This window comes from Asterias rubens, chromosome 5 (genome assembly GCF_902459465.1).
Source record: "Asterias rubens chromosome 5, eAstRub1.3, whole genome shotgun sequence".
NCBI classification, from domain to species: domain Eukaryota; kingdom Metazoa; phylum Echinodermata; class Asteroidea; order Forcipulatida; family Asteriidae; genus Asterias; species Asterias rubens.
The window spans coordinates 19,791-34,017 of NC_047066.1; the positions used below are offsets into that span (position 1 = coordinate 19,791).

Consider the following 14,227-nt stretch of genomic DNA (forward strand, 5'->3'; position numbering starts at 1 on the left):
TAGAGGCCATATTGGGTTTTCAAGATGGCCGCCATCAGAAGACAAAAATGTATTTGCCAATATCTCACCTTCCAAGTCACTTAGAGTCACAATAATGGCTTCTTATTATTATTATTGTTATTGTCAAGGAATGCAACTGTACCACTTAGACAAGCAGGGGCGTTTTCATTTTATTCTGAGGCCATCGATCACTTTCAAGATGGCTGCCAAGTATAAACCCATTTAATATCTCACCTTCTTCGTTCGTTGATCAGGATCACAAATTTGCTATTTGACAACTTGGGTCATACTCCACCTAGTACAACTGCACTGTAATCAGCATGTTTCAATTTATTTGAGAGAACAGCAAAATGAAATGAAACTGCCTGTGACTTAATTACACGATCAATCACCAGTTGTCAGACATCTCTACCCTTGTGCCACATGGGGCTGTTAAAGACACTGGACACCATTGATAATTGTCAAAGACCAGTATTCTCTCTTCCCAGCAACCATGTTCGCTGGCCAGATCTGGTCCAGACGTGGCAGGTGATATGATGGCATTGTCTGGGTCAGATAATAGTAGATCTGGGCCAGGTCTGACCACACAAGGTTGGATGATGTTATAACTTGGTCAGGTCTGGCCACAACCAGGTTAGATGATGTCTGATCTGGGCCAGGTCCGGCCACACCAGGTCAGATGATGTCTGATTTTGGCAAGGTCTGGCAACACAGGTTAGATGATGCTAGATCTGGGCCAAGTCTGGCCTCACTAGGTATTATGTTAGATCTTGGCTAGGTCTGGCAACACAAGGTGAGATGTTGTCTGATCTGTGCCAGGTCTGGCCACACACTAGGTTAGATGATGCTAGATCTGGGCCAAGTCTGGCCACACCAGGTAAGATGATGTCTGATCTTGGCCAGGTCTGGTCACACTAGGTTAGATGTTGCTGGTCCGCTTATCAAAAGCCCTTTCAAAATCACTGCTTACAGTGCTAGAAGCACACTATATTAATTTGTGATCTATCACCTGATTACTTGCCAAGAATGTGTACATTTAGGCTAAATGTGGGATCTGGCAAAGGCTTTATACTTCATCACACCAGTGCCATCTGCAAAGGGCTATAAGTAGCACAAAATACTGCCTTCCCTACAGTTTAACGGGATGTTTAACCACATCTGCATTCCATGCCAAAGGCAATATATCAGCATGGGACATGTGCCTTAACCCGTCTTGTAACTCCATCCTGTCCCGGAAATATGGTTGAGGCTCAATATTTTGAACATACAACTACGCAGTAGCTGAGCAAGAGGCTGTCCTCAACCAACGCCTTCTCGAGGACTCTCATGATCGCCTTCCACGCATCCCGGTCCAGCATCAGCGTCCTTAACTCAGATGTTCTTTGCTATGTCCTTCTCCAGCTGATCTACGAATGACGTTAGTCTCCTCTTCCGGCCCCTTTCTCCTGTTTCCATCGATGGGTACCCAAAGAACTAGCTAGCTCTGGATGTCTGACACAGAGGCCAGCTAGCCTCATTACTTCGTTCCCTGATCTTGACAGATACCATTAATTGAGACCTCACTCGCCTCATGCCATAAAGTGCCTTCCATGCCAAAACTCTCCTCACACTTAAACTACTTATTGTACAGTATGATAAGTCTAGTGACCTTAAACATGTAAATGAAACAAAAAGGGGTTTAATCAGAAGACAGGCAATGGAGATCCCCAAATTGTAAGTTGTTGCAGCATGCAACACGAGTTGCCTAAAAGATTGGAGTGACAGCAGAGTGAAAAAACGCACATTTTCCAATGATATCAATATAAACCACATTCCAATGATTGAGGATGGACTCTCGTTCGAAATATTGGCTTGAGTTCTGCAAGGCGACATGCTGGCTCCATTTTTATTTATTATTGTACGCCATGAGACAAGCCCTCAAAGAACACACACGAGGATCTAGGCTTCGCCATCACCCCAAGAAAGTCTAGAAGAATCGGCCCAGTGACCCTCTCTGACCTAGACTTCGCAGACGCTATAGCCCTACTGTCTGACAACACCATAGAGGCTCATCAAGAGCTACTCAGCAGATTTGATTCGGAGTGTGAGAAGGTTGGTCTCAATCTCAATGCCAAGAAGACGGAGTATATGTATACAACATTGGGGATCATGCTCCGCTAATGACCTTCGGAGGTTCATCACTTAAGGAGGTGGACGACTTCAAGTACCTCGGCTCCAGGATGCAGAGCACAGAGAAAGACATAAAGTCCATAAGGCGCTTTCATGGAAAGCCCTCCATGACATGAAGAAGATCTGGACATCTCAGCTCCCCAATGGTTTAAAGCTGAGATTCTTTCATGCTGCAATAGAAACCATCCTGCTGTATGGGTGTGAGTCTTGGACTCTCAACAAGGCGATGACCAAATCCACCAATGGCTGCTACACCACGATGCTACGGATGGCACAGAATGTCTCCTGGAGGGATCACATCACCAACCTGGAGCTGGTCACTGTCTACGGCACCCAGAGCTACCAGCCAACAAAGTCATCGTGTGGGAGCCCACTCACGGCAGGTGCGGCCCCGGAAGACCCAACAAGACCATCCTAAAGACCTTGATTGAAGACGCAGGAGTAGTCAACAAGGAGAAGCTAATCAGCTGTATGCAGGATAGAGTTGTGTGGCGTGTCAGACATAGAGCCTGAATCAAACATGCTGCATGCGACAACTTGGGTCGACTGAGTGAGTGAGTCTCGATGACGACAGTCAATTTTTCATTCCTGTGTGGACTTTCATTCAACCTTAAAACTCCAAGATGGCCGCCATAAAAAAGATGTATGCATTAGCCATGCAAATGTATGTATCAGACGTGACTTACAAGGTTAGATCTTGAAAACCCAAGATGGCTACTATAAAACAAAGAAGGCACTGCTGCTCTTCTGAGTGGTTCAATTAGATTCCTTGACCGTGAAAACATATATTTGGTCACCATAATTGGGATTATAAGTGATTAAGAAGGTGAGATATTGATAAAATATGTGTTTCCTTCATACGGCGGCCATCTTGAAAACCCAAGATGGCCGTAATATAAAAGAAAGAAGGCACTGCTGCTCTTCTGAGTGGTACAGTTGGATCCATTGACCATGGAAATATATATTTGGACACAATATTTTTTATTCTATGTGACTTTGGAGGCGAGATACCGGCAAATATGGGTTTTTCATATGGTGACCGTCTTAAAAATCCAAGATGGCCGCCATGACAAAGAAATAAAGCACTTTTGCTTTTCTAAGTGGTGAAGATGTATTCCTTGACCATGGAAATGTATATCTAGACACCATAATTGTGATCCTAGGTGACTCAGGAGGTGAGATACTGGCAAAAACAGGTTTTTAAATGGCGGCCATCTTGGAAATCCAAGATGGCCGCCATAATACGTCTTGGTGAGGTGGTTCCTATCAAAAATGCAAAGCTTAGGTAATAAGGACCACGTGGAAACAAATTGGTGCTTTTGTCCGGAACGTCCACATCCATTCGCTAAGCTGCCTGACTATCTTCAAACCGCGCGAAGCACAAACATCGTTTAATCGGAAGCAGAATACGTCGGTTGGCAAAGCTTTTTGCTGTTTTAATTCATCAATCTTTACGCCTCAGAAATAAATTTATATCTAATAAGGATTTTGGTTCAACAATGTAGCGTTTTTAATGTAAGGTATTAATTATTTGAATCGTGGAATTTTGTGGTTTTCTTCGACTCGAAAATCACTCGACGTGGCTGGATTACTACATTTTAGTTAATAGGGGTGTTTTTTGCAGAATATGTGGTGGGCATGCCAAAAATGCTAATACTTCGTTAACAGAATTGTCAAAAATATGGGACTACATTCAAATTATCATTCAACACATTAGTAGAAGGGTCCCATATCCTTTTTTGGTTAAATGATTTACAGAAATATCTTGAGGAATCAAGTTTGTTGTGTAACATCAAACAAATTGTCATTGTTTAAACTTTGTTCAATATTTCTGTATAATGTTTTTCATCTGTACTCTCTCTACATATGCGACTTAATTGATTTCAATGAAATTGATTTATTACTCCTACTAACTGCAATGCTTTTGTTTCAAATAAACCATGCTTCCTGCCACTTCTTACGAAGTCTAGAAGTATGATCCCCTAAACTGTAAATGAATTGTCCCATTCCTGGCTGTGCACTCAAGCCCTACAGAGTCAGCTCGCACGGTGTGAGGGATTATCTGCTCAAAACGGGGCCAAAGTTCTCCATTGCTAGCGAATGTTACGAACGCTTACGAAAGGGCTTTACAAACGTTAATAATGCAGCTAGGAATGTAACGAATGTCTTACCATCGTTGCCAATGTCTTGCCATTTTCTGACTAATTTACGAACAATGGATTACGCGGCCGCGATTAACTGCCATAAATACCGGGGCGAATCTCGCTCTGGCCACTTGTTCGTTTGACACACAGCAACACCACATTTTGTAAGAAAGGGGACCCGTGAAGGTTACAATCGCCTTAAGCCCGGTTCATACTTCACGCGAACACAAATGCGAAGCGAATTTGACGTGAATTTGACGTCACACCCTCCTTTCGCAGCGATTATTCGCAAGGGAGTAGAGCAGAGTTCAACTGCTGCGAATTGTTCGTTGCGAATTTGTGACGTCAAGATTCGCTTCGCATTCGCATTCGCAGGAAGTATGAACCGGACTTTACAGGTGCCTTTACGAACGTTGCCAACGATTACGCATGCTTTACAGACGTTATCAATGGCTTACCAATGCTAACGAATGTCGAGGCGAGTGACCGTCTTCGCAACATTCGCTGAAATTAACAAACCGGTTTGTAAATTGACCGATCTTCGTAAGGAGATGGGGCGCGACGGGTAACCGCTCCGAATTTGTTACGAACGCTTACGAAGACACGGCGAATGTTACGAAGTATGAGCGATTGTCAAATATTTTCTTAAGCACATTCGCTCTAATATTATTCGCTAACAGTGTGAAACAGCTTTGGGAAGCGCTTTTTAATTTTAGCGAATATTGCGAAGACAGTCATTCGCCGTAGATTTTACATTGGTAGCCATTAGAGAGGTTTCGCAGAGTCACCGATACTGTTACGTAAACGGATACGTCAGAATACGTCATCACTTTTTGAGGTCCATGTGACGTATAACCGTTGTACATCACAAGTTAGAATAGTCGCTCAAAGCATGTCTGTTGCCATACACGTAAGTAAACAACGAGTATATTTTGTTCATGTTTTTTGTGGATTGTTGTTTTTTAATGTACCAGGTTTTCACCATGTCTATTAGAGGTATCGTACATGGATGTAGTTGGACATTGTTTACCACCATGCTTCAGAAAAAGAGAAATGGTGATTGTCCATGGTTGCAGCCATTTGGTTAATAGCGCCCTCTTGAGCCTCAAGTTGAGGGTATTCGTCAGAATTATGCGGGAAAAAAATACACAGCTCACTTGACGCGAACGCTTACGGTTCGATATCTGTATGCGTATTCGTATCCGCGACTCTGCGAAACCTCTCTATTAGTAACGTTGGTAAAGCGTGCTGAGCGTTGGCAACTTTCGTAAGCTATTGTAAGGTATTTGCAATCATTGGCTAGCATTGTTAAGCATTCGTACAAATTCGTAACATGGGTACGGACAGGTCGAGGGGTCACCGAGGCCGAACGTGAAAATATTCACTATCAATTCGCAAATTTTGGGCGAATTCACCGCGAATTTCAAATATCCATACTCGCAAGAATATTCGCCCAAGTGTGAGAGTAACATCACATACATGATTTTAAGAGCTTTGAGAACTGAAACGGGGCAAAGTACATTAGAGCTCCTCGCTAAAGCTGTCAGTGGCTACCTGAGGCATGACAGTCTGTTTTGCATTGCGGCATTGGCGGCCATCTTAAAAAATTGGTTCATCTTGGATTTGTTTCTGCTCATGATCATTATGTGCTTGGAAAATGTTTAGTGCCATTCCCATGAAAAAAAAACTGAAAAAAATTGAAAACGGTAATTTTTAATTTATTCAAATTTCCCCTGCTTACTTTTTTCTACTCGTATGATGTTGTTTAAAGGCAGTGGACACTATTGGTAACTACTCAAAATAACTATTAACATAAAACCTTTCTTGGTGACGAGTATTGGGGAGAGGTTGATGGTATAAAACATTGTGAGAAATGGCTCCTTCTGAAGTGCCTTAGTTTTCGAGAGTTTTCGCGAAGCTCTGAGCTTTTGGAGTTTTTGTGTCGAAAAATCAAGCCTCTGTGTGCCTAAGTACACAGTTCAAGAAACAATTTTTAAGCATTTTTGATCAACACAGTCATCAAATTACTGGAAAATGTACAGTGAAGTGGGACTCCTGGAAAGTTTTAATCACACACATCTCTTGAGTCTTTCAGTCGAGATGCTTCTCCCTCTTGTTGACAATAAACTGAATTTACGCTGTACATCGTCAGCAAGCGTTTGTGATATTAAAGTATTTATTAATTGGCCTACTGCTGACGTTTAACAACATTCTAGGCGATGAAATACCTACAGCACTTTATGTTATGGGGACTGGCACCTGTTGGAATCTTTGGTCATGGAACCAGAATATACAATTCAATCGACCAGGTACGTAGCCTATAATCAAGGCGCTCGCGTCAAATCCGGATGGTATACATCACTTACGAATACGACCAGCGCGAGCGGATATGTCACAAGTTTCGAGCTAGTCTGTTTTCGAGCGCCTTGACTAAAGTCTACCGGGTCCGTCGCATCGATGCGTTGTAGTCAGAAAATGTCACCCAATCCGCACCTACCTAAAGATTTAACAGGGTCATAGAGCTACAGCTCTATTAACAGGGTTAACCCCCCCCCCCCCCCCCCCCCCGGAAAAAAACTCCGTACCGGCTATTTCCGGTCCGGGGTAAAACAAAATCATAAATAAATAAAATAAAATAAAATAAGAAATAATAATTGTTGTGGTGTCCCCTCCCGACGTAAAAACAAATATACTAATAATAATAAAAAGTGGTGGAAAAGAAGGGGTGCCGCCCCACCCCCGGCCCCCCGGCTCCCTTGGTTTCAGGAGACACTTGCAAAAAAACAATAATTCTGTTGCAATTTTGTCAAGCCATATTTTGGCTTAAATTTACTAGACTGTGTGACTTGGCCTTTTGTAAACCCAAGCGAGGGTTGAGTCTATTGTCAAGCTCAGCCAAGACGCAATGATGCATGCGACGTGCAGCCACCCATGTAAATCTATTATGACACAAGTGGCAAGCTAGTTTAAGCGTACACAATATTTAGCGTTAGAATTGGTGTTTCAAAACTTAGGCCTACATGTATTCCAAACTTACAATTTTTGCAAGATACTTCAGGTACTAAAGGTGTTTTCCTAAACGTCGGGATGAGTTCATCGCACGGAGAACTAACAATGAAGAGATGGGCAGGTCGGGTAGCTCTTGTGACAGGGGCAAGTTCTGGAATCGGCAAAGCAGTGGCACATGACTTGGTCAAACAAGGAATGAAAGTGATCGGATGTGCACGAAACGCAAAAGCTATAGAGGTGGTATACAATGTTCTTACTACATTCATCCTTTATCCATGCTTATATTATAGCAAACGTTGTTTTATTAGGTCCGTTTCACTGAGCAGGCCCTGAGCTTGCGTTTGGGTCTTGTGTCTCTACCGATTAGTGTAAGTGATATGGTAATTCGAATCTATTTATTTAAATGTATCTGTATTTTCTTAACTTGCTTATTCTTAACCTCTTTGAAGCGCTTTTGGAGTAAAGGATGCTATATAAAATGCGTTTCATTATCATTATTATCATTAATTAACAACGAGTTTGCTCTATAAGACTACATGGTTCACACCTTCAATTCACTCAGTGTCATGATGTTATGCTTCATTGATTAATGCACTTTTTTAATGGGGGAATGTTTTCACTAGACCAAATCTCCTCAAATCCTTTTTTTTTTAACCACTGGTTTTGCTTAAAGCACGATTAATCTTGTGCTACCAAACAGTACAACTTTAAATGTTTTTAAAATTCTAGACTTAAGAATATGTTTTAAATTGTTCACTAAAATTTTAAATTGAAATTAGTCGTTTTTTTGTTTTTAGGCTAAAATCGTTTAACCAAAACGGTACATGAATGCATGCGCGATTACGATTTTCCACTGTTGTTGTATTTCTTTTGTTACTGAGGAAGTGCGTGTGGGAACCTTACAACAATATTTCAGAACACTGTGTGCACATCAAATTACGCATACACATTAATACACACACACTTGCGCTCTGAAAGAGGGGCTCGTTTTGTGGGCAAGATCATGAGCATTCCGATTGTAGAATAAAGCAACCTCACCCCATGACCAGGGAGCACATAATTATACACATTAGGGATAAATACTGTACGTCTATTCCCCCCGAGGGACTTTGAGTGCTCAGGGGAGGGACCTATTTCCCGAGGCCGGGGGAAATACTCCCTCTCACCTGGTCACTCGCAGGCCCTGCTCACAGGCCCTGTTCACTGCAATGAGATACGTCGATCGGTACATACACATTCAATCAAAATGTCAACCAAAATGAACTAATTTATTATTCAGGACGACTCGATTCTTCTTAAGGAAGCATCCGCCACTGGGCTTCTTCATCCTATCAAATGCGACTTATCTCAAGAAAAGGACATCTTAGCAATGTTTGATGTTATTTGGAAGAAGTTTGGAGGAGTAGATGTGTGCATCAATAACGCTGGTCTCTCACATGCAGCTAGTCTTCTGGATGGAGATACACAGAAATGGAAACACATGACTGATGTAAATTTATTATATTGTAAACTGCCCCAATAAAGTATCTAAAAACTTACAAAAGGTCAGACTTATCGGAACCCGAAATAGTGTGTGGAAAAATAGTTAATTATTTCGATTCACAGTTATCTTTTGTGTATTTTGACGCCTCTTTTGCTGCGTTACGGCGTTTGGCGGTTTTATGACGGACACGTGGCTTAAGGTCGAATTTCAAAATTTACAAAAGCCCCTGTTCACCACAATTACAAGCACTACACAGAAAAAAAATCAAGATCAAATCATTTTTTTCTCTTTATTTTTCTGCAGCAGCTCCTCGGACGTCTAACTTGATCACTGCTTTGATGCGAGCAAAAATAATGCTGATCTTATTCGTCACAACGGGGCTTTTGCAACTTTTGAAATTCGACCTTAAGCCTCTCTCTCTCAAGTACCCATAAATCCGCCAAACAACATCGTAGCGCAACAAAAGAGGTATACAGAAGATAACAGTGCATCGGATACATTATTATTTGTGTATACTAATTTAGGTTCCGATATATCTGACCATTTTGATGTGCTTATAGACACTTTATTGGGGCAGTTTCATAGTTATGTCGTGTTGTGTTACTTGGGGGCGTGCAAAGAAAGAACTGAACAAGAGATCCCGTCCACCTGCCATTTCCTCCTTGACTTGCATACATTTTACTTGTAAATGATTGGTTTAAATCCTCTAAATCTGCAGAAACAAATAAAAGCGGCGGTACCTATGTCTATTGTCAGCCAACAAGATAAACGGAGGGCGAGTACTATGTATACGTTTGATTGTGTCGGATAGAACACTCCAATTCGACTTCGTGTTTATCTTTAAACCCAAGTAGATCATTCAGTGTTTACAGACATCACATTGCACAAAGACTACTAGAAGAACTTTAAGGATTCAAAAATTACCATATTTCATATATACTCACAAAAAATACTTCTTTGCAAGCGGGTAAAGAGCATGCGGTTGGGACCTCCTGTAAAGTTCAGTTCCTTTAGTTCTCCTTTATTGATTTAAATGTAATTATAAGCTCGTCGGGCAGAACAATTTCGCTTTATTTGATGTCGCCAATTTAGTTGCATAACTAAACTATGTTTATTGTTTTTTATTTCCGAGGTTAACATAATAGCAGTGGCAATCTGCACACGAGAGTCAATCCGGCAGATGGCACAGAAGGGTGCAGATGACGGACAAATTATCAATATCAACAGGTACTGATGGAGATAATGTGCATTTTTTATTAGTTGTAAACACAAACAAAACAAGGAAGACAATCAGCAAAACAACGCAATTGTATATACGCGGCGTTTTAAAACTACCAATCAACTATAGCCTTAATTATTATATACAGAGAAACAATCAATCATTCTTAAAGACAACTTTTTAGCCTAACTTTGAGAGAAACTAAATTCACTCAGTAGTATACAACTAGGGCCTACATAACATTTATCAGTTAGCGAAGTTTTTACACATCAGATGAGAGGTATTGTAAAGGGGGATGTAAACAGATATCAGATGATCTTGTTTTCTGTTCTTGTTTTTTCCACTGAAGCATTTCTGGTTACAAGGTAACTGCAAGTCGAGATAGCCATTTCCACACTGCAACTAAGTTTGCCATGAGTGCTATGACTGAAGGGGTGCGGCAAGAACTCAGAGAAATAGGATCAATGATCCGAATCGCGGTAACATTATTTCTATTTCCTGTGCACAAATTAAGTCAAATGTTTTAATTAAAAACATGTTATTTAAGGTATCGGCTCAATATTGATCGTATAATTTCTTTGAAAACGGCTCAATGCGCAACTTAAATTCATCATTTAATTGGTATTCAGAAACATTTTAAGTAAATAAACTCGGTGTCTTTCACGAGTAGCTAATGTCGCAAGTTAAAAAACTAAATTGAACCACCTCACTATGTCTTGCCTTGTGAGGCATAATACATATCATATATAGAGCTTTATGTATAATTGCCATGGCAACCGATCGAAGTCACAAACACTGGTTTCAACGAATTTTTCATACGTCAAATTAAACAAAATTATCTTACTTGAACCCAAGGCAATTTTTATCGATCGAAACACACCCAAAACACAATTATATAATCCGCTTATTTCTATTTTTGTCACCTGTAAATCCCAATTGGTATAATTTTTTACAGAGTATATCACCTGGCATTGTAGAGACTGAGTTTGCATCCAGAATGTACCCAGATAATCCTGCCAAACCTGAGGCATTGTACAAGTCAATACAGGTAAATGTCGAAACTCACTAGGTATGCTAGACAGGCCCGTACCTGTTTCAGGTAGTAGAATATGCCCGTAGCTGTTTCAAGTAGTAGAACATGCCCGTAGCTGTTTCAGGTAGTAGAATATGCCGGTAGCTGTTTCAAGTAGTAGAACATGCCCGTAGCTGTTTCAAGTAGTAGAATATGCCCGTAGCTGTTTGAAGTAGTAGAATATACCCGTAGCTGTATCAAGTAGTAGAATTGCCCGTTTATAGCTGTTTTAAGTAGTAGAATATGCCCGTAGCTGTATCAAGTAGTAGAATATGCTCGTAGCTGTTTCAAGTAGTAGAATATGCCCGTAGCTGTTTCAAGTAGTAGAATATGCCCGTAGCTGTTTCAAGTAGTAGAATATGCCCGTAGCTGTTTCAAGTAGTAGAATATGCCCGTAGCTGTTTCAAGTAGTAGAATATGCCCGTAGCTGTTTCAAGTAGTAGAATATGCCCGTAGCTGTTTCAAGTAGTAGAATATGCCCGTAGCTGTTCAAAGTAGTAGAATATGCCCGTAGCTGTTTCAAGTAGTAGAATATGCCCGTAGCTGTTTCAAGTGGTAGAATATGCCCGTAGCTGTTTCAAGTAGTAGAATATGCCCGTAGTTGTTTCAAGTAGTAGAATATGTCCGTAGCTGTTTCAAGTAGTAGAATATATCCGAGCAACACGCAAAGAGCCTCTGGAGACTTGAAACCGAAAAGATGGCAAGGTTTGGGGCGAGTCGTCAAGTACCTTATGGCATCATCAATGCCATGGGAAGCTAATAATACCACAGATAGGTACATGATACCCGGTCCCGTGAAAAGCATGTTTGGCTTTAGGGATAACAGAACTTGACTGCGTTGGGATCGTTTGACTATAATGTTTGCTCAGAATTACACATTGCCTTTTCGTCATCCCTTATTACATGACCAGAATAAGTAACAATTCCAAAACCAGCCTTTGGAACTCTTATTAGTAGATACCTCTACGTTTTATTTTGTACAATGAACAATGTCAGGAAAAATAAGATTTTGTATTGCTAAATGCGAAAAACGAAACATTAACTGTTCATTTCTCAACAGTGTATACAACCAGAAAACATCTCCAGCACTATACGATACATCTTAGAGTTACCACAGCATGTACAGGTGAGACAATGACATTATTGATATCTCCAATCTAATTATTCAGTGTTATTCGACACAAGAAACAGATTTATTCTCGAAAAATATTTTACAATACAATTGTTATAAGAGATGTTAAATACAAATGTTATAAGAGATGTTAAATACAAATGTCGCTAGAAAAAGAAGAACAATGGTTGTATGGATTTGTCACATACACTTCCTCACACAAATAATCATTTCGTATAAATCAAATGCTCTTGAACCACCAAATATATCGTCAAATAATAAAGGTGAAAATTTTAAGTTTACTAAAAAGTAAGAGTGATTTTCTTTCTTTTCTATGGACCACGGGTAATGTAATGTTTAAATCCATCAACTTTGCCAAGAAAGTAATTTGTTGAGTGATCTCTGTGAAAGACAGGATGAGAGTGGTCCATCTGTATATGGCCTATAGAATCGCCAGACAGGGCCAAGCACAAAAAGGTTAGTAAACAGTCTCTTCGGCTGATCTCAGAGCAAACACTTCTCTGAGGTAAGAATAAATATGTTTGAATATCCTCTCTAACTGTTTCGTTTTTGTTTTTTATTCATTTCTGGTTGTATACAGGTTCATGATATTCAAATACGGCCCACCGAACAGAAAAACTGAATCTACAATGATCTCACAACATCAATAAGGAAAATCATGGACTATTGGAGCCGATCATTTTGGTGATAATTAAAAAGTCTGTCTTCACCCCACATTTGAAACAATGGCTTGTCATCAGTGGCCTGTCATCAGTGGCTTGTCATCAGCAGGGATGAGATGGATTGCCGGGGTGGGGGATGTCATAATGGTTCTTTAGAAACTAGGTTTAGAGTCCGTCTGCACCCTACATGGGAAACATACTTTATGATAATACTTTATGACAAAGGTTTGTCATTAGCAGGGATGAGATGGATTGCTGGGAAGGGGAATGTCATATGCTACCTTGGCAACCAGGTTTAGAGTCTGTCTGCACCCCACATGGGAAACATACTTTATGACAATACTTTATTACAAAGGCTTGTCATTAGCAGGGATGAGATGGATTGCTGGGAGGGGGAATGTCATATGCTACCTTGGCAACCAGGTTTAGAGTCTGTCTGGCATGCACCCCACGTTGGAAACATACTTTATGACAATACTTTATGACAAAGGCTTTTTTGTCATTAGCAGGGATGAGATGGATTGCTGGGAGGGGGAATGTCATATGCTACCTTGGCAACCAGGTTTAGAGTCTGTCTGGCATGCACCCCACGTTGGAAACATACTTTATGACAATACTTTATGACAAAGGCTTGTCATCAGCAGGGATGAGATGGATTGCTGAGAGGGGGAATGTCATATGCTACTCTGGCAACCAGATTTAGAGTCGGTCTGCACCCCACATGGGAAACATACTTTATAACAATACTGTACTACAAAGGCTTGTCATTAGCAGGGATGAGACTGGTTGCTGGGAGGGGGAATGTCTTATGCTACTTTTGCAACCAGGTTTAGAGCTAAGATGACTTTAGAAGTACATGCCAGTCGCCAAATAACCCAGGGCTCGAGTTCAAAATACAATCATTAATTATGTGTCGGTCAGTTGTTAATATCACCAAAGTGATTTGTACTGTGACATGGCCCTTCGGCTAACATAAGATTAAAGAGCCAATAAAGGATGATCTCAATATGTCAACTACATGTATTACCTTTTTATGGCCAAATAGACGTCGCAGCTACCGGTTAATAACCATTTTACTCTCAAAATTTGCATTTAGTAATAAATATCTCAAGTCAAAAATGCACCAGGCCGCACAGCTTTTTCAGCCGAGAGTCAAAAAAGGCTTATCTATTATAATGACCCTGGACGCCAGTGACGAATTTCCCCTATTGATTTTGAACAGAGTTCTTCAGCTTTGGCTTTTCCACACTAAATAGCCGCCACTGACGTCACGATTCATTTGTCACGCGGGTTTGTTTGACCCCACGTTTTTCAGAAATTTGGCTTGGAGCGTTCTG

The 14,227-nt window shown here is 40.8% G+C and overlaps 1 protein-coding gene across 1 annotated transcript; it reads left to right on the forward strand.

Moving 5' to 3' along the window:
* The first annotated feature begins 7,308 nt into the window (after positions 1-7,308).
* LOC117290648 (dehydrogenase/reductase SDR family member 11-like) lies at positions 7,309-13,941 on the forward strand. The gene is made up of 7 exons (XM_033772162.1): positions 7,309-7,559; positions 8,602-8,811; positions 9,938-10,032; positions 10,374-10,503; positions 10,980-11,072; positions 12,157-12,222; positions 12,809-13,941. The coding sequence occupies exons 1-7, from the start codon at positions 7,401-7,403 to the stop codon at positions 12,848-12,850; spliced, it is 795 nt and encodes a 264-aa protein (XP_033628053.1). The 5' UTR covers positions 7,309-7,400; the 3' UTR covers positions 12,851-13,941.
* Positions 13,942-14,227: the final 286 nt, after the last annotated feature.

What these genes read in the sequence shown, in the direction of transcription:
- LOC117290648 (XM_033772162.1), top strand. Translation starts at nt 7,401, where the DNA reads ATGAGTTCATCGCACGGAGAACTAACAATGAAGAGATGGGCAGGTCGG. An exon ending in CAAATTATCAATATCAACAG is followed by an intron (nt 10,033 to 10,373) that starts GTACTGATGGAG and finishes TTTCCACTGAAG; the next exon opens with CATTTCTGGTTACAAGGTAA. An exon ending in CATTGTACAAGTCAATACAG is followed by an intron (nt 11,073 to 12,156) that starts GTAAATGTCGAA and finishes ATTTCTCAACAG; the next exon opens with TGTATACAACCAGAAAACAT.